Source organism: Aythya fuligula, chromosome 3, assembly GCF_009819795.1.
Source record: "Aythya fuligula isolate bAytFul2 chromosome 3, bAytFul2.pri, whole genome shotgun sequence".
NCBI classification, from domain to species: domain Eukaryota; kingdom Metazoa; phylum Chordata; class Aves; order Anseriformes; family Anatidae; genus Aythya; species Aythya fuligula.
Window position 1 is genome coordinate 61,685,823 of NC_045561.1, and position 20,406 is coordinate 61,706,228.

General features: G+C 40.5%; 1 protein-coding gene across 1 annotated transcript; it reads left to right on the top strand.

Annotated features, from left to right (window-relative positions):
• Positions 1 to 269: 269 nt before the first annotated feature.
• CASP8AP2 (caspase 8 associated protein 2) lies at positions 270 to 19,298 on the top strand. The gene is made up of 9 exons (XM_032183907.1): positions 270 to 309; positions 561 to 641; positions 2,490 to 2,590; positions 3,760 to 3,834; positions 5,011 to 5,126; positions 7,546 to 10,070; positions 12,515 to 15,476; positions 17,160 to 17,259; positions 18,238 to 19,298. The coding sequence occupies exons 1-9, from the start codon at positions 270 to 272 to the stop codon at positions 18,292 to 18,294; spliced, it is 6,057 nt and encodes a 2,018-aa protein (XP_032039798.1). The 3' UTR covers positions 18,295 to 19,298.
• The last annotated feature ends 1,108 nt before the right edge of the window (positions 19,299 to 20,406 follow it).

Sequence of the window (20,406 nt, forward strand, 5' to 3'; positions counted from 1 at the left end):
GCCGCCGTTGGCTGCCCCCCCACCCACCCCTCCCTCCCCGCCCCTCAGCGCCCGGCCTGCGGAGCGGCGGCGGCGGCGGCGGCGGAGCGCTGGGAGCGGGCGGGCGGCGCCCCCCCCCCACCCCTCCCTCCCCTCCCTCCCCTCCCCGGTCCCCTCAGGTCCCTGCCGGGTCCCGGGCGCCGGTGTCGCCCCCGGTCGGAGCCGCGGGGGCTGCTGAGGCGGCTCCGTGCCCATGGCGAGGCCGTAGGGAGGCCGGGCCGGGCCGGGCCATGGCGGCGGGGCAGGGCGGGCCGGGCAGCCGCTGCGACGGTGAGGGCAGAGGGGAGGGGAGGGAGGGGGGAGGGAGGGGGGGGTGCTGCCTGTGAGGGGTTTGTGGGGGGGGTCGCCAACGGCCGGCCGGGCGCAGGGGGCTGAGGTTTCGCCTTTTTCTCCATAGCAGCTGCTGCTGGTGCTCTTACAGGGTCAGAGCTGTAACTACAACAAAGTTAGAAGTCTGAATGTGTTAAATGTTTACGCTGCTACGCTGTCTGCTTTATTTTCTTACCTCTTTTTCTCTTTAGCTGAAGCTTCCCCCTTCAAGGAAGGCGATGAGAGCTCAGTGGATATTTACGATGGGTTGGACAACGGCTTGACGGTTCCTGGTGGGTACGGACACATCTTGCTCCAAGAATCGTAGCCACCGTGCTTTCCAGGCTGGTTTCAAGCGAGGCAGCAGTTAGCATCAGGTTTAGGTTTAGCTGGGCTGGCATATAGTTCAGTGTTCTACTTGTTTAAATTGAAGACATCCACGTTATGCTCTGTGCAAATACAGCTGAGAATTCTTAAATGTTTTAGCTAAATTATGGGGTAGTTTTCACGTGATGCTGGTTATTTAAAGAGACCTGGGGCATATAGAAGGGTGCAGAGAAACCTCAACTCTGTGCCTCGCTACAAGACACATTACTGTGGAAAATGCACCTTCCTTTTGTGTTTTCTAAATAGCTTCAGGACCAGAGCCAACAGTCACTGATCACTAAATCAGCAGTGAGAGCTCCAAAACATACTTTTTCTGTACGATAGAGTACATTCAGTAGGTCCTTTTGATCTTTTGCTACATTCTTGGTAATTTCACGTGCTAATGTAGGTAATTTTCCTCTTTTATGTGTCACCATAATTTCATTTAAGGTAAGAAAGAAATGGACCCATAATGTGTTCTTTTTTAGGAGTCGTAAAGTCCAATTTCATTAAATGCAGTTTCTAGTATTTGAACAAGTGATGACCTTATTCTGTGATGACCTTATTCTGTGAGTTCCCTTAATTCTTATGGAAGGACTATACTGCGTCCTGTAGCCATAACGCATCTGTACATCAGTTTCCATTTTATATTTGTTAGCATGTTTAAGATATATAAGTCCATATTTCAGGTACTGAAATACATTGTTGTGTAAAAATAAAAGGTGCAGGGAGCATTGAGGTAACAAAATGCAGACATTTCCCATGGTACAAATTATTTGATACAGTCTAGTTCTGAGGGATTTTTTTTTTTATTATTTAAAAAGAAGATGGGTGAGATTTTTGCTACATGACAGCACGTCATGTTTGCACATCTTCTTGCAGTGCGTTAATACTTCTTGCATTACAGTATCATCCAAAGATTGAAGCGCAGGTTTGATAGCTTACTTCGTTTATTTGGCTGTAAATTCATCCGTGTTTCAGAGGTGTTGTAAATCAGGTCTTGTCAGTAATGTGTGCTAGGTGAACAGAGCGCACAGGCCCACTGAGGAAAGAGCACTGTCATCTAAATAATTTGGGTGTATCTTTTGTTTTTCTTTTAATGTCTTTGGAACTAAAACAAGGGAATTTACATTGTGAGGGACCATAAAGCAGCACAGAACATTTATTCAGCAGAAGCAGCATGGTATTCAACCCCACACCAACTCCACAGTAGCTCCTTTCCTTCTTTCTTCCTCCCATTTTATTCTGAACAACTAATTTGTGTTTGTGAATGTGTAGGTCGTTGGCAACTGAGTTTTCTTTTTCTCAAAAATGCTTTTCAACTGCAAATACTTCAAAGACAAGTCTGGCCAAAAGCTGAACAACTTGTAGGATGTGCATATTTATTCTAGCTTTCTGCTACGTGGTAGCTCTAGAATTGTGGAACCTTGCATCACTGCTTAGGTGTAGCCCTTCATGCTGTGTAAATGAGGTAGTTTTACTGCGAGGAAGCTCTCCTTTGACTCAAAACAACTTATCAGTGAGTCACAAAATGCACCCATCTTTGTTGTTGGGTATTCTGTAATTGTTCTAACGTGGTGCTTTCAGTTGAACTTTAATTTTCATCATTACTTTTTATGTTGATGTAAATTGGATCACATAATTCCAATAAAACTAACAGAAATGCTGAAATTCAGGATGGGAATTTCTTCAGATAATGTCATGTCTTCTCCTTGGTGACACAGTGCAGTCTAGCTGGGAAAATTCCTTTGTGTAATTTATTTTTCTTTCTACAGACAACTCTGCTCCAAATTCTACACCAGCTGGAAACAGTTTAAACTTGTTTGATGAGATCTTGATTGAAGAAGGAACTGCAAAGGAAGCATCTTACAATGAGGTGGGTATTAATATGACAAAAATAATTTTACTGTTTCTGTTTTTTTTTTTCCCAATTTTCATTTTTAACTTGCAAAAATGTATGTCAGTATGCTCACATTATTGGGAAAACAGGGAAACTGCTTTTAAGTAAAGGAATAAAACCAAGAGTTTGTTCATAAAGCTGTTGTCAGCAAGTTTATCAGAATCGGTAAATCTTTCGCTGTCTCTGTGGCATGGTCTGTCCTCATTTAGCATCCTTTTGCATGCAAGTTGTATCAGTTATGTGACAGAGAAATTTACCAGGGTTTCTTTCTAAGTAAATGTTTGTTCAGCCTTCTGATACAAGGTTGGTCTTGATGTTTCACCCAAGAAATTTTAGCAGTCTAATGCAAATAGGGCATGAATCGAACTCATGTACTCAAGACTGGAGACAGCTATGCAGTAGATAACTGCTTCTAGCAAATGAGCAGAACGCTTGCTCGTGCAGCATCACGCATCCTGGTCAATAAGACACATTTTAACTATAAACTCAAGATTCAGAGTAAAAGGGAAAAGAGTCCACAGATACACACTAGAGGAGAAGCAGGAGCAAAACATCCAGTAAGCTGCTAAATGATGAAAATGCCACTTCAAAAGTTTGAAAACAATTGACTGTCAAAAACAGCAAATAAGGAAGTCGTCACTTTTTGTGTGAAAGTTTTATTGCTATCTAATTTTAAAGAAGGGCTCACACTAAATGCTTTTTACTTAATGTTGTGATCTTGACAAGAGCGTGTCCTTGGCAGTCTGTTTTTTAGTTAACTCTGTGTCATATTTTTCCTTACCTATTTTGTATTATAGATAATCTGACAAACACGTTCCCATCTGTAGGGCTAAGAGAGTTCCTGCTTCCCAATAATCTTGTCTTTAATTTCACAATACTTTGACTTCCTGTTACTCTCTAGCCTGACTGTTGGGCAAGCACATACAGGTTCCCTCTTATCTGAATGTCTGTGACGTTTTAGTGAGTTTTATGCCTGTTGGAGTGTATTGAAGCTTTTTGTTTTAATATGGCTTTGGAAATGTATTTTTGGAAAAACAGAGCTTTGTAACATAAATTGCTGTGTTAGCACATTGTAAGTGTAGAGGAGTCGCTTTTTTATGTGATTAAGTCCACTTCTGTATTGTGAATTCTTCTCTCTTTGACAGTTGCAGGCAGAGTATGGAAAATGTCAACAGCAAATTAAAGAGTTGATGAAGAAATTTAAGGAAATACAGGCACAGGTACAGTAGTTCAAAGGGCAACATTGTTAAGATTTATGTGAAGCAAACTGAATATTGCTTAGAAAGAGAGAGTTCATTTCATATTCTCTTTAGAATTAATTCATTACACGGATGGATTGTAAAACACCTCTGTAGGTGTCAGGAGAGTTGTTAGGATATCGTGTGACAAAATCAGGTAACTTGACTTGTTTTACAGAGTTGCATGCAGTAAGACTTGAATTGCTTAAAAAGTTACCTTCTGTCTCCTTAATTAAAAAATAAGCATGTTAAATAACTGTTTATCAGAAAAATCCATGGTTTTCTGGTTGATAAAAATCTGTCTGTAATGCAGTAGGAAGCAGGTTGCAAGGAACCCAAGCTGTCATTAGAGCTGGAAGAGGATGGCTGCGTTCAGCAGAGTGCCGTTTTGATAAGGCTGAACTTATCTTCAGCTTGAGCTGGTGTCCCTGTGCTGTGCCATCCCATATAATTCGGTTACCTTGGGCAATTCTGCTACGTGCTCTACTGTGTGTTACAGATAAGTCCCAAATATTCTATGCTTTGAAATAGTAAGCAGTTTCTGCTCTATGGCACCTCTGTATTGTTTCCTGCAAAATCTGTATGCTGCTCTGAGGACAGCATACGTGCTCTACTCTGGCTTTGCTGAGGACAGTTATTAAAAGAAGGGCTGTCTCTGGAATTGACAGACAGGCTTCTAGAACAAAGTGTCTAGAAATGTGAGAACGATAGAGCACCCAAAGTTGTGTTTGATACCTTCCCTCAATCTCTTGAAAGCTGTTAAAAACTACATCTGTTATTTGATGCAGTGACCATGAAAGCAACAAATTGAGTAAACGAATGAAGCAAAAGGGAGGATTGTAGGTTTTTAGCTCTGTTGTTTTGTTTTGTTTTCTAAGTAACTACCTGGAACATAAATGGGAGCAGAAATATGAATGATGTTTAAAAAGTAGTAATAATTAAAAAAAATAAAAATCCTTTGAATCTCAGTAATTCTGACTTCTCTAAACATTTTTTTTTAATGTTCACTTGTCAGTGTACATATGATAAGTCTTTTTCTAACAATTGTCTTGTACTGTTTTGTTATGTATTTGGATTCCTAAACTAATTCTCATTTTCTCTCTCTTTCCTGCTCTCCCTACTCTTCTCACTTTCTTTTTGTATTTATTTAAAAAACAGAACATCATTCTACAGAATGAGAACCAAGCTCTTAAAAAGAATATTTCAGCACTTATCAAAACAGCAAGAGTGGAAATTAACCGTAAGGATGAAGAAATCAGTAATCTCCATCAAAGGTACAGCTAGGAACTTCAGTGGAACTTCAAACATGCTTTTTGTGTGATCACCTTGATATACTTCTTACAAACTTTGTGTGTATTCTAAGTAAAATCATTAGCTAGTAAATAACAGTAGTTTTGCAATAGTGTGTCTGAGAAAGCAGGTATTTATTTTTTTTTGCTTGGTGAGATCTTTGGTTTCTGATTGAAAAAACAAGGAGCAATGCAAAGGGTGACTGCCTTGTCAGTCACTTCTTTTTTTTTTTTGTTAGTTTGATTTGTTTAATCACCCATTTGTGTTGGGTTATCTAACAACCTTGCATGTTTCAAAGTGGATATTTTGCATGGTTCAGCTTTGGAACTGCTCTATTTTATAGTCGCAGACAGATGAATTCCACGAAATTTCTCAGTCAATGAACAGACATAAGGAAACTATATGATATTTTTAAAGCAAGATGTGAAAATCCTCTTTCCCAGTGGTGGAGGACAGCAGCTAGAGGATTTTTGGGTTTTTGGTTATTTCTGTGTATTACTAATCTTACTGTAAGGAAGGTTTGGAAATACTTAAGTATGCAGTAATTGAGTGTAAGGTTTTTAGACTGCTTGAAACCACAGTAATAGTCCACAATTTAGGACCCCTAGCTTATTGCAAGGTCACCTGCTTGTCACTTGTGTGATGTCAGCCACATCATCAGTTTGTCTGTGTTTCAGTTTGACGCTTTCTTGCACCAAAAGTGTCATAAAAAAGGTTTATTTGCTATTACCCTGCTAGAGGCTGTATGTGTATTAACTGTGCCATTTTTTTCCAAATCAAGAAAATTAGAAGTTATCGGATTGAAGCCAAGAGGTTTTGCCTTGTGTAATTCTTTCAGTTGATTGGTTGTGAAACAATAACAGTCACTTTCACACCTTGAGCATAGTATTTAGTGTTCCAAATTACATTTTTTAAAGTATATTCTTGTTTTGAATACTCACTGTCACTAAAAATTTTTCAGACTCTGTTGCAGTACCTTCTGATGGTGGTGAAAACTCTTGAATGAGATACTTAACCTAGCTGTTTTGGAGGCATCTGTTGTGGAAAATCATGAGGACAGTGGCACGTGGAGGTCTTAGACATACGCCTTGCCTGTTGCATGGTCTGTAATAAATGAGCTCACCTTCAGCAGCCTGTCTGTGAAGGCTACTTCAAAGATTATATCTTTCAGGAAAATTGTTAGTGTTTATCTCAAAAAAAAAAATTGTTCTACACAATTACATTCACCACTCATGAATACAGATTTAATGGTAAAATCTTGACAGTACAGTTCAAAATTAAACAAAAATATAGGAAAGGGCTTTGGATTACAACAGGAGCAGCGTTATTCAATGCGAAGCTCCATTCTCATCACGCAATTGCACAATTTTGGAATATAGCCGGTAGTTAAGCTGATTGTTACACATTTAAATTTACTGCTTCATTCCAAAAGGAGTGTGCTGTTTTAAAAAGCAAAACCAATTCTGTTATGTAGTGGAGGTAAAGAACTGCTTTCTTACAATTGGACACTGCTACTTTATGCTTGACTAAATTAAAAGGCGGTTTGCTGCCATCATTTATTGGTATCACTTCTATTTCTGTTTTCTTCTGCATGGATTAGACACAATCTATGATTCTTTCGAGAATAGTAGAAGGTGTTTAAGAAAGTCACCACTGCCTTTAATCATGTCCTTGTTACGAAGCAATTTGTTGAACCTGGCAGGAATGTCTTGTTTTTTGTTCTGGTGAGGTAACTTTAATGAGTACTTGCAGTAGTGAGTAAGAGTTCAGGCTATACAGATTACGTGTGCCTTTTTAATTTTGTATTTTTTTCTTATGATGACCTTGCAGCAGTAGCACGTGGCCTTGATGAGGCTTGATTATTGTAGTTTACTACTTGCTTCCCGTAGCTTGCAGCAAGTTTCAACCTCAGTAGTTTGTTTTCACGGTGGGTAGAGTAAGCACGGTTGTGTGCCTATTGTGGCTGCCAGTCTGCAGGGTAGTAAACTATTGAATTGCTCTTTTTTTGTTTTTAATCACTGATACTGCAAACCATGGGTATGTAAAGAACAACTTTTTCCTAACAAAAGACTCTTTTTCTTGCTGGATAGTGAAATATTAATTTAAATTATTAAAAGCGTTAATTAGACCTAATACAGTATTTTTCCACAGATCTTGCTTTTTCCTTACACAAATTTCATTTGGGGTATATGTGTACAAATTATATGATTTTACTGTGTATTAGTAGAAATTATTTAACTTCCCTTTTATCCCATGTTTTCTTCAACTTGGAGCTGGAAGAAAGGATGACAAGCTTGTAGAGAGATATTGTAATTTGGCTTTTGGCCGCTGTAATTTGGGTTTAGTTATTTTTAAATACATCTCAAAACTAACACGAGGTGTGCTTTTTCTTTGTATAAACAGGCTATCGGAATTTCCCAATCATCGAAGTAGCTTCACCAGAGCGTATCTTCCTGGATCAACCAACGGACGGTGTTCGGAGATGTGTAAAGCTAAAGAATCCAAATTCAGACCTTCTGACTTAGGTGACAACGTAAAGACAGAACATAGAGTGAAAAATGACTGCTCAAAGGATATGCACCACAGTTACTCATCTCACAATGGGGACAATGGGAAGTTTAGCTCTGAAAAAAGAAACACTCCGTACGTACTGAGATACCCTCCTGAAGAGCTCTGCGGCGATGGTGCTCATTTATGTCTACCGAACCATGACCATAGTTGCAACAAGGATAACAGAAAGGAGAAAAAAGAAATGAAAAGTGATGAACAATACAGTAGGGGAACTGTCACCAAGTACAAAAGAGAAGTACATCAGAGCACTGGTAACAGTGGTAACTCTAACGGTGTTGAAAGTGAAGAGGGGAATTCAGATCCTCATCAAAAGCTGAAGACCCTTCCGGAGAAGGTTAGTAAAAATGAGTTGCAACAAAAAAGTCAGAGCATAAAACTCAAAAGCAGCCCAGCTGTAGACAGAAGAATAGAAAGGGGCGTTTCTTCTTGGGAGAAACAAGCTACTGGTAAAGACAGATGTCTAACAAGAGAATTGTATGCAGATGAGAGATCACCAAATGCGATTAAAAAGGACATTAAAACACATGATAAAGACGAAAAAACCTCTGGCCAAAAACTTAAACTAAATGAGAAGCTGCAGGAGCAGCCAAGAAGGTCTGGTAGAGGGAGCAGTCCACATTCAAAGAGTGAACATTCAAAGACTCTTCATGAATCACGTAAATGTCGCGTGGAGGAGTCTAGAAAAGGAAGAGACACTGACTGCAAGAGAGACAGAGGAGCAAATGATCACAGCTTTCGAGAAGGGAGGTCCTCACCTTCTAATTCCAGTAGCAGAGAGCATAAACATGCACGCTTCAAGGAAAACAGTAGCAGGTATGAATGGGAAACAGCACATTCCAAATCGGAGAAGCACAGAACCGAAGAAAAAAGGAAAAGAGAGAGGGACAATCAAGATGAAAATCGACATTCTAGGAATGAAAGAAAAGTTACAAAAGAGATTTCTCACCAGTACACAAAGGAATTCAAGAAGGGTACAGACATTGCAAAAAGTGAACGAAACAAGTCCTCTAAGTCAGAAGAAACATCAAGAGTAGCAGACGGTTTAAAAGACCATAAATTTTCCAAAACTAAAGATCACACTGTGACAAAAAGCAAGGACTTAAAACTTAGCTTTATGGAAAAGCTGAATTTAACTCTGTCGCCTGCAAAAAAACAATGCCTTTCTCCACCTGATGGACTTAAAACATCTTCCCAAAAGGCCACCGATGAGGGAACTGCAGAGCTCACTCTGCAGGCAGAAATGGTAGACACTGCCCACCCTGTTAACTGTGCTCCTGCAGAGCAGGCTAATTCAACACTACAAGTTCAGGACAGCACAGCTGAAACCAGCGTGGAACCAGCAGTGCCTGCTTCTGTCAGTTCTGAAAATGAAGCCTTGAAAGGAACAGCAGCAGATCCAGCACAGCCTGAAGCACCGCCAGCAGTGACAACTGATGAAGTGAGCTCAGAAACCTCACCAGAACTGGTAGCGAGCCAGATAGAGTCCCCGGCCTTGCCAGGAGCAGCAGAGGTCCTGGTTCCTGAGGAGATGCTGGCTGAAACCTTGTCAGCAGCAGCAGAGGCTTGTGGTCCGGTTGAATCAGAAGCCTCAGCAGTGGCCGTGATGGATCTGGATCACCCTGAAGCTCCCTCCCTGGAGGTGGCAGGGAGCGTGGCACCATGTGAGAACTTGCCCGTGGCAGTGGGGGTGATGCAGGACGATAACGTGCCAGCAGCAGAAGTGGTGCAGTCTGAACCACGCAGTGAAAGTCCGGGAGCCCTTCCTGAGTCAGCAACAGAGAAAGAAGAGGAAGATAAAACATGGCTAGCTGCTGACATGGAAAACTCAGCAGACCACCATGGCTCTCAAAACCTTGGCTTAGGGGACTTGGAAGCCCAAAGTTCTGGTGACTTGGAGTCCTGTGAGGAGGCTGCAGGTGACATCAGTGAAACAAAACCAGACTCTTTAATGGAAGTAGTGAAGGATGGCGATCACTTGGCTGCAGAAAATCTGGAGCCTCCTGTTGAGGAGAAGACTGTCTGTGAAATGAGCATGAGCACGTCTCAGTCACCTGACAGAACTGCAGCAACTGATCCAGATGCACCATTGCTCGACCAGAATCCCTGTGCTCTGGGGCCGGGCTTCACTGAAATCAGTCCAACAACATCTCTTAGCAGTGAGGTGCACTCTAGAGCTAAAGAGAGAGAAACCAACCCGGTACCTGTTGATGATGACAGCTCAATACTGAGCATCGATCTCAATCACTTGAGGTACATTCCGAAAGCTATCAGCCCGCTCAACAGCCCGATGCGCCCTCTGGCAAAAGCACTTAGGATGGAGAGTCCCTGCAAAGGTCTCGGGAAGAGTTATAACAAAGGTATTCACACATATGTGCTCTAATTTGTTTTGGCCATAAAGCCTTAAAAGAGGCATTCATGGAAAGCAGAAATGACTTTTTTTAACTGCTTTCTCAGAAGTACAGGTTGCTTCTTTAGCTGTGTAAGTCATAACGATCCTTTTGTTTATATGGAACCATGTAATGCTACAGTCAAGGTTGTAGCCAATGGAACTGTAGGGCAAGCAAAACTGGAGTTACTGCTTAACACTGAATGGTTGAAATAAGTAGATTTACAAACTTCTCAAAAATCATATATGTATGTTTCTTAATTGTGGTCACTTCTGGCTATATCTCATCAGGTATTTCTCTGAAATGTTAGAGGCAAAAGTTAATTAGGATTCTATTCTGTCAAGTATTTATTTGTATGAAAACTGGAAAGAGTACCTGAGAGTGTCAGCTGAGAGAACTCTCCATTTGGGTGAATTTCACTCTGAATTTTAAGGTATATTTTATAACTGTGAGACAGTCAGGGGCAAAAAAGTAGAACAAATCAGAGAACACTAGGATACACCATTAAGAGCTGACTCCTAAACATAATGTCAAAGAGAGAAAATATGGTGGCAGCACAAAAAGGAAGAGAAAATGCTGAACTCAACATTTAAATCTTTTCCTTGTGTGATTCTTAAAGCTTCCTGTAATGCTCTGCAACCACTAAAAAGTTTTCTTGGAAGTTTTGACTTCCTAGTAGAAGAGGAATGGGAGAGCTACACTGAGAGCCTTTTTCTTATGTTTCAGGTCATAACCTTTGTTTTGCTTTGCTTTGTTTTGTGAATGTTAGTGTGGGGTAGTCTCAAATTCTCTCCCTTGTACTTCAGAAAGCTACACTCTCAAGTGTGAGCTGCTGTAGTGGTTGGTTTCATTCATGCAGTGGTTTGTATTCTCTGAACTGGCTGGGGCGATGTGGGAGCAGAGTAGTTGAACATCACATCAAAGTATTTTTCTCATATTGTGCCGTTTCCCTGGGTCGCTTATTAGAGGAGCCAGTCCTGTCCACAACCTGTTACCGTATCACAGAGCAGCGATTCCATCTGTGAAGTCAGATGCCTCGTTTCCTTTGTGATCTAACTAGCAATATGCCTGTCAAATGTTCTGCATCTGCTGAATTGATGGGAGGTTCTGGCTTCTCTTGGCCTTGCTATTCAGCACTCCCATCTCTACTGTTGAGCAGGAAGGGGGACATTTCATAGTGCCTTTTGACCACTTCTATTTTGTGCTTTAGTTTGTCAAAGCATCACATTGATGAGTTTGGGAAGGTGTCGATCCTTGTGAGACTGGAATGGAGGCAGGAAAGAAATACGTTTTTGCTCCCGTAGAATCCGTGTGAACATTTTCAAATACTTCTCAAAAGCATTAATCACAAGTTCGTTTTTCTATGGGAAGAAATTCAGATAGGATCATAAAAAGATGAAATGTTTGTTAGAAGTCGTTAAGCAGTCTAATCTATGTGAGATTGAACACAGGAGTTTTATTAACTAGAGTGTCCGACAAGCCTGTAATTAGCTGCAAAACTCATTAACCAATACATAGGCATTTCAGTGGATTTTTTGTACACTGGCAATTAGCTTGCCTTTTCTTCTTTGGCAATATGCTGCTTTGTAGCTAACTGCAATTGCTTAGATTTCTTAACAAAAGCGTTTTGAATTTTAAATAATTATTAAATGCATATTTAATGATCTCAAAAATATAAAACGATAAACTTATAGGGGGGACGTAAACTTACAGGAAGGATTTCTACCTTTGGCAGAACTATCAGCTTTTCCTTTCATGTATCTCATTCCCTATTTCTGTCATTCAGGAACCTGAACTTGAGGCTTTCTCCTAATTTAAACAAACAAACAAAAACTTTGCTTCTTTGTGGTGCTGGCAATCTTAAATGCATCAAAAACTGCGAAAGGAGTTTATCGTGTGTACGGCACCTACTATGTAATGGTCCTCTCTTTTTGTTTAGTAGGTTAGTGCATTGGAAGACTTGCAGGGTTAAGTAGATCTTTTTGTCAGTGGGGGAGAAGTTAGCTGAATGCTGACTCTAATAGGGTATTCATACTGCTCATTTTGTTTTCATTGTGAGACTGTTCAGAGAAAACCAAGTATTGTATGCAAATGTTGATCCCTAATGATGTCAACGTTAATTCAGCTTGTGCAGTGCTCATAAAACTTGTTAAAGGGAGTGGAAAGAAGTTCAAAACTGATGGAAACTTACAGATTGTTCTCTTCTCAATGGATATGTTTGTAAGGTAGATCGTGCGTCTCTGGTGAAATGGCAAGTCCTTATTTGCCCTTTGAAGCTTCCTGAGTTGTCAGTGGCGATTTCAATCTAACAACTCTGACAGAGTCACTTTACAGAATAGGATCCTGTTTTCCTCAAAATATCTATTTATAATTGTGTTCTTGCTGGTGATTAGCAAACTGTTTTCTTTTTCTAGATTTAATTCCTGAAGGCACAGTTGCTGTTTGCCCCTCAAAGAATTTGTCAAAGGAGGTAAATAAAGAAAATCAAAAGCCAGTCAGCATGTCTGATGAGCATTTAGAGATGGAGTCCCAGCTGAGTATCTCTTCGGATGAAATAGAAGAAGGAGAAATCATAAGTAGTGATGAAGATGAAGGAAAATCTAAACCAGAAAGAAGCTCTGAAAATCCCAAAATTTCAAGACCAAAAACTTCTCCTGAAACACGAAATTTGACCAGCAGTCCGCAGAATCAAAAGAACAAAGCTGTGTGCTGCAGCGAAGATAACGGAAAATTTGTTTCTGTGAAAGTAAGTACAAAGAAGAATGGAGAGAGGCATAAAAACCAGGCTTTCAGATCCTCAAAGGATATGAAGAAAACTAAAACAGTGAGCATCACTTGTCTTGAAAAAATAGTTCAAGTTATAGTTGAACCTTCGAGCGTGCAAGAAGTCATGCAGATGCTAAGAGCTATACGAAAGCAGATGAGGAAAAATTACATGAAGTTCAAGGTACACTTCCCAGTTCAGCATTTTCACAGAATTATCGAATCTGCTATCATAAATTTTACGTCGTTAATAAAATACCTGAACTTTTCCAAAATGTCTACATCGGGCGAGGCGTTAAAATTGAACATATGTGATATTATAGAGGCAAAACTTAAGCAAGTTAAAAAGAATGCCATAGTGGACCGTCTCTTTGAACAACAGGTATCAGATATGAAAAAACAGTTATGGAAATTTGTAGATGAACAGCTCGACTACTTATTTGACAAGATAAAGAGAATCATTGTAAAACAGTGTGACATGGTAAAGGTGGGGAATGAGAGTGAGGAAGGGAAGCATGAAAGAACAGGAAAACAAAAGCACAAAATCGGCCATAAAAATGATGTACAAAGATCTAGAAAAAAGTCTCTGAAAGCCAGATCTCAAAAACCTGAAGAATTTATCCTTTCAAAGCACATTGTGGATTATCACCGAGCTAAGGGTCACCACGAGAAGAATAAAACAGATGCAGCAAAAACCACCTTTACAAAATGTCTCAACTCCATTGATAACACAAGGAATTCCCTAACCAAAGTGCAGCCCTCTAAAGAGAATAATTTGCAAGGCGCTGTCACTCCCTTGAAGGGTGTAAAACACGACAAAGAAGGATTCCAGCTATCCAGAGATGCTAACAAGTCTGATCTGAGTTACGAGCTGCTCACGGAACAGCAAGCATCCAGTCTTACATTTAATCTTGTAAGTGATGCTCAGATGGGCGAGATTTTCAAAAGCTTGTTGCAAGGTTCTGATCTCTTGGAAAAAAACGTTGGTAGCAACATTGACAGACACGAGTGGGAGTTCAGGACACCAGAAAAACAGTTTCCAGATAGTCAGAAGTGCCGAAGCAATGCTGCTGAGCTAGTGCAAGAGGCTGCTCCGAAGGAGGCTGCTGTGGAGTCTCGATCGGTGGAGGATATCAGCTGGCCTGTTGTTTCACCCATGAGAGCTCCTTCTTTAACCACGAGGCTTCAGATGTCTGTCGATCCAGACGTGCTGGATGAAAGCTGCATGTTTGAGGTTCCTACAGGCGCCACTTCGTGCAAAGAAGATGAATGCAGTTTACAAAAGAGCAAATCATTTGTTTCCTCCATCCTCCTCGAGGACCTGGCTGTTTCCCTGACTATCCCATCGCCTTTGAAATCAGATGCTCACCTGAGCTTCCTGAAGCCTGAGAGTAATTCTGGCTCAACTCCCGAGGGTGTCCTCAGCGCACATTACAGCGAGGATGCGCTTCTTGAAGAGGAAGATGCCACGGAACAAGACATTCACTTGGCCTTAGAATCTGATAACTCGAGCAGTAGGTCGAGTTGTTCTTCGTCGTGGACCAGCCGTCCGATTGTTCCTGGCTTTCAGTGCCGCCCCAGCCTGCCGATGCAAGCGGTGATCATGGAGAAATCCAACGATCACTTCATCGTGAAGATCAGGCGCGCAGTGCCCTCCGTCGCAGCAGCCTCTGAGCAGGTGGCTTCAGTGAAGGAGGCACGGGCATCCTCAGCCAAGAGTGAAAAAGAGGTGAGAAGTGGTGAAAAAGAAAGGGGCAGGCAGGGTGCCGTAGCTGCCACCATGCTGGAAACTGTCAAACCCAATCTGATTAAGGCAGATCAGGTGCCTTATGGCAGCACTGGACAAGAGCAAAACTCTGCCTTGCCTCAGCCTCCAAAGGAGTCTCACAGTAGCACTGGAAGGGAAGCAACTCCTGGCTTGCTTGGGCCCTGTAGAAAACCTTCAAACGCAGATAAGTGCAACGTTGAAAGCTCAAATGAAGGCTCTGAGCAGTCTCAGACACACAAATTGGAAGTATCTGAAAACTTAAGTGAAGCAGGTGTTGAATCCCAAGCTTTGTTTCCTGTTGGATGCGGTGCAGGGTCGTGCATAGACTTAACAGACGATGCTGTTAAAGAAACTTCATGTTTTGTAGCGGGATCTGCTGCAGAGAACACGAGTCAGCAAGTTCCTACAGGAAACTCAGAAATCTGTGATAGGAAAGAAGAACTGGAAGAGTGCTCTGATGGATTCATAGACTTAACAGAAGAGCTTTCCAACGAGACTGTCACAGGCGAATGTAATCTTGAAGAAAAACCCACTCTGAATTCTGATGTGGGCTCCCAGATAAGTATAGATGACAAAAGTAATAAAAAACGTAAAAAGGAGGCTGTCAGAGAGAATTCCAACTCAAAAAGGCAACGAAAAGAGACAGAAGAAGTGGGCGAAGAGAGCGAGGGAAGTGACACAAAATCTGAAGAGATAAATTTGGGACACAAACAATGTTATGCTAAGAACAATGAGCTGCAGCAAAACAAAGAGTCTTCTCCTTTGGCTTCGTGTGCAACATCGCCTAGTCTGTATGCCAAAAACATCATTAAAAAAAAGGGAGAAGTAGTAGTTTCCTGGACAAGGTAATAATTTCCTATTTGATCTGTTTCTTCTTTCCTTTTGTTTTTTAAGCTATGTAATACACTGGAAAGTGGGAAAAAGAGGATATTTAGCTGACAGCTGAAGTTATTCAGCTCTGTATCCTCCAAATAGCAGTGCATGAGTTTCTGTCTGTGCAGGATGGCTTTGTGGAAATGATTTCTTCCCTTAGAGTACCATTGAAAGGTACCACGGTCTGTTTCACTCTTGTTGTCCTGTGGAAAACAAATTTAAGAAATGAATTTACTTCATGTAGCAGCCTTTGGAAGAGGATGATCTTTCATTATTTCTTGGGTAGGTTAAATCGGATTTGCCATAAAAAGAGTCAGACTTCCATACGTCATAACTAATTCCTTCACTTACCCAGATCTACCAAAGCATGGGTATTTTCTGCTTTTGTTTTTAAAGCTGATATGCTCAAGTAACAAGACCTTTACTATATTGTACTGTCTGTAATTTTTGGGTCTCCTGCCCCAAAATTGCACTCAGCCTCTGCAGGGCTGGAAGCCTTTGATGTTCCTGCAAGTCCTGGGGGCGCTGGTGACTGGACAAAGGACAGTGGCTGCAGATTTCCCCCACTGATAAAAGGCACGAGAGCCAACAGTTTGCTGCTTTGGGGTCTCTGCTGCTCCATCTGCAGCAGTGTGCTCCGTTCGTGGAGTATTCAGCCCAGACACTGTGTGGGAACACGTGCTGTACATACAGCGTATATAGAGGCTCTGAAAAAATTCAGGACAGATGTTTTTCTGAAGTAAACTTCAGACGTGTAGTAAGTTTTGAGGTAGCTTTTTAAAATAAAATCCTTCAGGATAAAAAGACTCTAAAAGCCAATATGATTTTTAACATACAAACCAGTGAGGGAGGATGATACTGTTAAAATTTCCCTTGTGGATATGACCATGGTTTCTCTGTCTCAGTCTTTGTCCATCTTTGAGCTATGCTATTTAAATAGACTTTTATTTTTTTTTTTTTAGGCTAACCATTATGCTTTTCTGAGAAATGGAGGAAATTAAATACATTTCATTGAATGTGGCATGTTTCACCAAAAGATCTGTGGTAGCTACTGTATAACGATAGTGTCTGTACACATTTTACAAATACCTGAACTGATAAACAAGGCAAACAGCAAATCAGTGGCACATTTCTGAATAGACTCCTGGTCCTGTTTTTCTCATCTGAACTGGAGATGCACTCTGTGTGTTTGTTGTATGAGGCCAAATACGGGGAGCAGACATCTCTGTTTAGTCTCTGAACTTCTGTGGGCCTTTGGTGAAAGGTGCTGCCTTGCCATGCAAACTGAGACAAGTCTGCCTCAAACTACTGGCCCCTGTGGAATTCAGGAGCTCCTTACAACTGAACTTTAAGTTTCTGCTTGAGAAGCATAAAAGTCTTTTAAATCATGTTGGTTTGGGGCTAACTCCTTTAATAATCCTGCCTTTCCTGACAGGATAACGTAATCTCACCGCCACTTTCTTGTTCGCACTGACTCTTGTTCTGTGCCAGTAGAGGGGGGAGTCCTCCATCAGTTCATTGCTGCTATTTGAATTCATGTCCTGTAGTTTGGAAGTATTCAGAATTTTATATATTCATGTAGGTGTGGGTTTTTTTTGTTGTTTGTGCACATCCCAAATCTGTCTTAAAACTTTAAAAATCCATTTTTGCTGTAGAAATGACGACCGAGAAATTTTACTGGAATGTCAGAGAAAAGGACCATCAAGTAAAACCTTTGTTTCCTTAGCCACCAGGCTGAACAAAAGCCCCAATCAGGTAGGTATTACCATTCTTCTCCTTGATAACAACTACGTTGATATTTTTATGATTGCGGTTGAACAAAGACCTCTGGAGATCTTTGTTAATTTGGAGTTGTTTTTTCCTCATGTCTTTTGTTGGGGAATTCTTGAAAAATCAATCTCTGATTCTCCCAGATGTCGCTTTTTAAAAATACACATTAACAGAGTATTATGGTCCTGGGATTCATCAGTATCTGCTTGATTGGCACCTTGATACTGCTGCGTTCAGTGATAGGCTAGGGGCCTATCACTGGTGTTGAAGCAGCAATAAGATAAAGAAAAGTAATTTGGAGAAACCAATAGCCTTGACATGGCTTTGAGGGATTTAGAAATTGTTGAGGTGGATGGTTGGCATATGTAAAACAGTGATGTCTGTGTGTTTATGGCATTCTTCAGAAATGTTGGATTCTCACCTGCAGACCAGTTTTGTAAAAATTTTTGGGAGGCAAATTGCACCACCATGGGCTGTAAATACCTGAAACAACAGTTCTACAAGAGGGTAGAAAATAGCCAATAAGGTGTGCTTTTTGTGTAGCACAAAATTTTTTTTTTTTTGCTTTTTTTTTTTTTCTCATTTGAATCCTATAGTTAAGTGAGTAAGCAAAATTCAGGTCTAATTGATTTGAAGCCCTTGTCTTTTGCCTTTCAAACCCTCTCACTGGTAAGAAAGAAATGTGTGTTAAACCACTAGTGGCCTCTGGGATGAACCTGGAGGCTATTTCAGATATCAAAGGTGCATGCAGGAAGACTTCCTAAATCCTTTGGAGTACAAATCCAGTTAATGTGGGTGTGGTGCTCTGAAAATTCTCCCCTTAAAACATAATAGAAGCTAACAAGAAGCACAAAATAAGTTTTCTTTTTTGTTTTCTTGTTTGTTTTTTTTAACTGTGAGATCAGTCTGTCTTGGTATGAAATTCCAGGGCCTTAATAATGTGCCTTTTTTGTCCTCCACTAGGTTTCAGAAAGATTCAAGCAGTTAATGAAGCTGTTCAAGAAATCCAAGTGCAAGTAAATGTACCATCCAACTGCTTTGTGTTTGCAGGGTTTAGCTGTTACCAGCAGTGATGGACCATAGCCACTGCGTTCGTGTGGTGGGATTAGCGGGAGGTATCCAAGTCAGAGTACAAAGTTTGGTAAATCTGATGCACTGTTAATTATTACCTCCCTGTCCGTGTTTCCTCTGAAATGTTTTGTCAGAGCAACAGAGTAATGCAGAGGAAACGTCAGGAACAAACTGCTGAGAAAGAATGTGCACATACAAGTGGAGCAATATCACTTCAAGGGCATGACATCTGTTGGTTCTATGTGTTCCGTAGGCAAATGCAGTCAAATAGAAATGGTGGCTCTTGCTTATCTTGGCAGAAGTACTGTATATGGTGGTATCAAAACATGATTTTAAAAAGTTAAGAGTTCTTTGGAATCCAGTTGGTAGGTAATCCTGGGGACTGATAGGCTACGGTTATGTTGAAGCACAAGAAGTGGTACTTTAAGAGGTTAGGCCTTTTTCTTTTAAAACAAGTCAAGGCACTGATTCCAACAATTCAGTAATTCCAGAAGCTGCTTATTCAGTAATCAGATTCTGATGGTAAGGTTAGGTGGTTCTTTATTGTTTGTCAGTTGTTCATTAGTGGGTTTCAAGGGGAGCATCTAGCAGAGTGTAGGGTTTGCCTTCAACTTCAAGCATGCTCTGTAAGCCGCTTCTTACTGTCTCCTGTTCAACAGAAAGAGATGAATGAATTTCTCCTTGAGGGTGCCCATCTGTCTCCATTGACAATGGAGAAAGTCTAGACAGTTGGCTTAGATTAGACTCCTAACATTTGGGTTTTTGAAGTCAAGTAAAATGAGTCCCAGCTGCTGGGAGACGATGAAGCCAGTCGTTAATGCAGTGACCGGTTCTTCAGTTTCTTTTAAACTGTGAAATAGACTGATGAGTGTTCATTTATCAAGAACCATCTTGAAGACTTAAAAGACTTTGCAGTTCTGCTGATACTCAAAAAGACTTAGCATTGAATTTTGTATAGCAGATTATTTTTTTCTGAAAGAAAAAAATAAAGGAATTTTTTTCTTTTTTTTTTTTTTGATCTGGAAAAGGCTGATTTATCTTCTCCAAACTACATCTGGGAAAGGTGCTTAAGTTAGCTTAAGTTAAATTAATTTTAGTGCATAGGTTTTCTGCATAATGAACATTCTGTTCTGTTTAAATATATATATATTATTACTAATTTAGAAACAGACTTTTACAGTCTTACAAAATGTTATTTTATAGTAATTAATTGGGAGAAAATTTTTTTTTGTCAAAACAGGCAATTTCAAAAGCTTGACAATTAGACATGTTTTGACAGCAGTTGTATCTATCATTACAAATTGTTTGGAAATTTGTGGTATTTTTTGATTCTAAAGGACTCTTATAAATGCTTCCAGTTTCACCAGCACATACTGAAAGTGTGTTTATGTATCTATATGCACAAACACACACGTCATATACATGTTGCTGGTTTTCCCAAATTTCTAAAAAGCTTTCTTTTTCCACCCCTCTAGGGTTGCACAGGTCATGCTTTCATTATGGATTCATTGATGTTTGAGGTTTTAGTCAGTGCTGAGGATCAGAACTGCTGTAGTCTTTATTCAGTCAGGGCAGCTGCTGAGATTAGCTCACTTAAACACACTGCCTCTGAACTTAGATTAAATTATATTTTCCAGAACCCAATGAACACTTCTTCAGTTTCAGCGTAATGATTTTTGGCTCCCTTCCTGAGACGTAGTAACTAACGGGACCAACTTTTCACTCTAATAAACCATCAGATAATTCATCAGTGATGTTGCCACTGACACCTCTGGAATATTGTAAACATGACCGGTGGAACCGACTGTCGTGCTGCCAGACAGTGTATAGTCTCATTTTAGGCAGCACTTTGGAAACTGTTAAAAGGAATTACTTGAGTAAGTTATGATGCCTGTTCTGGCAGTCTTCCATCACATATACTTCTATAACATTTGCTTTTGATGATCGGATGAGCTACGTAGGCAAGGCCTAGTGATATTGTTGGGGATTTCTGTACCTATCCATGGTTGTTCTTAACAAACGTTTGCGACAATTGTTTACTTACTTGAGATTTAGATCTAA

Coding starts and splice junctions, on each gene's coding strand:
- CASP8AP2 (XM_032183907.1), top strand. CDS start 270: ATGGCGGCGGGGCAGGGCGGGCCGGGCAGCCGCTGCGACG. Junction 5,127..7,545: donor ATCAGTAATCTCCATCAAAG/GTACAGCTAGGA, acceptor TTGTATAAACAG/GCTATCGGAATTTCCCAATC. Junction 17,260..18,237: donor TGAACAAAAGCCCCAATCAG/GTAGGTATTACC, acceptor GTCCTCCACTAG/GTTTCAGAAAGATTCAAGCA.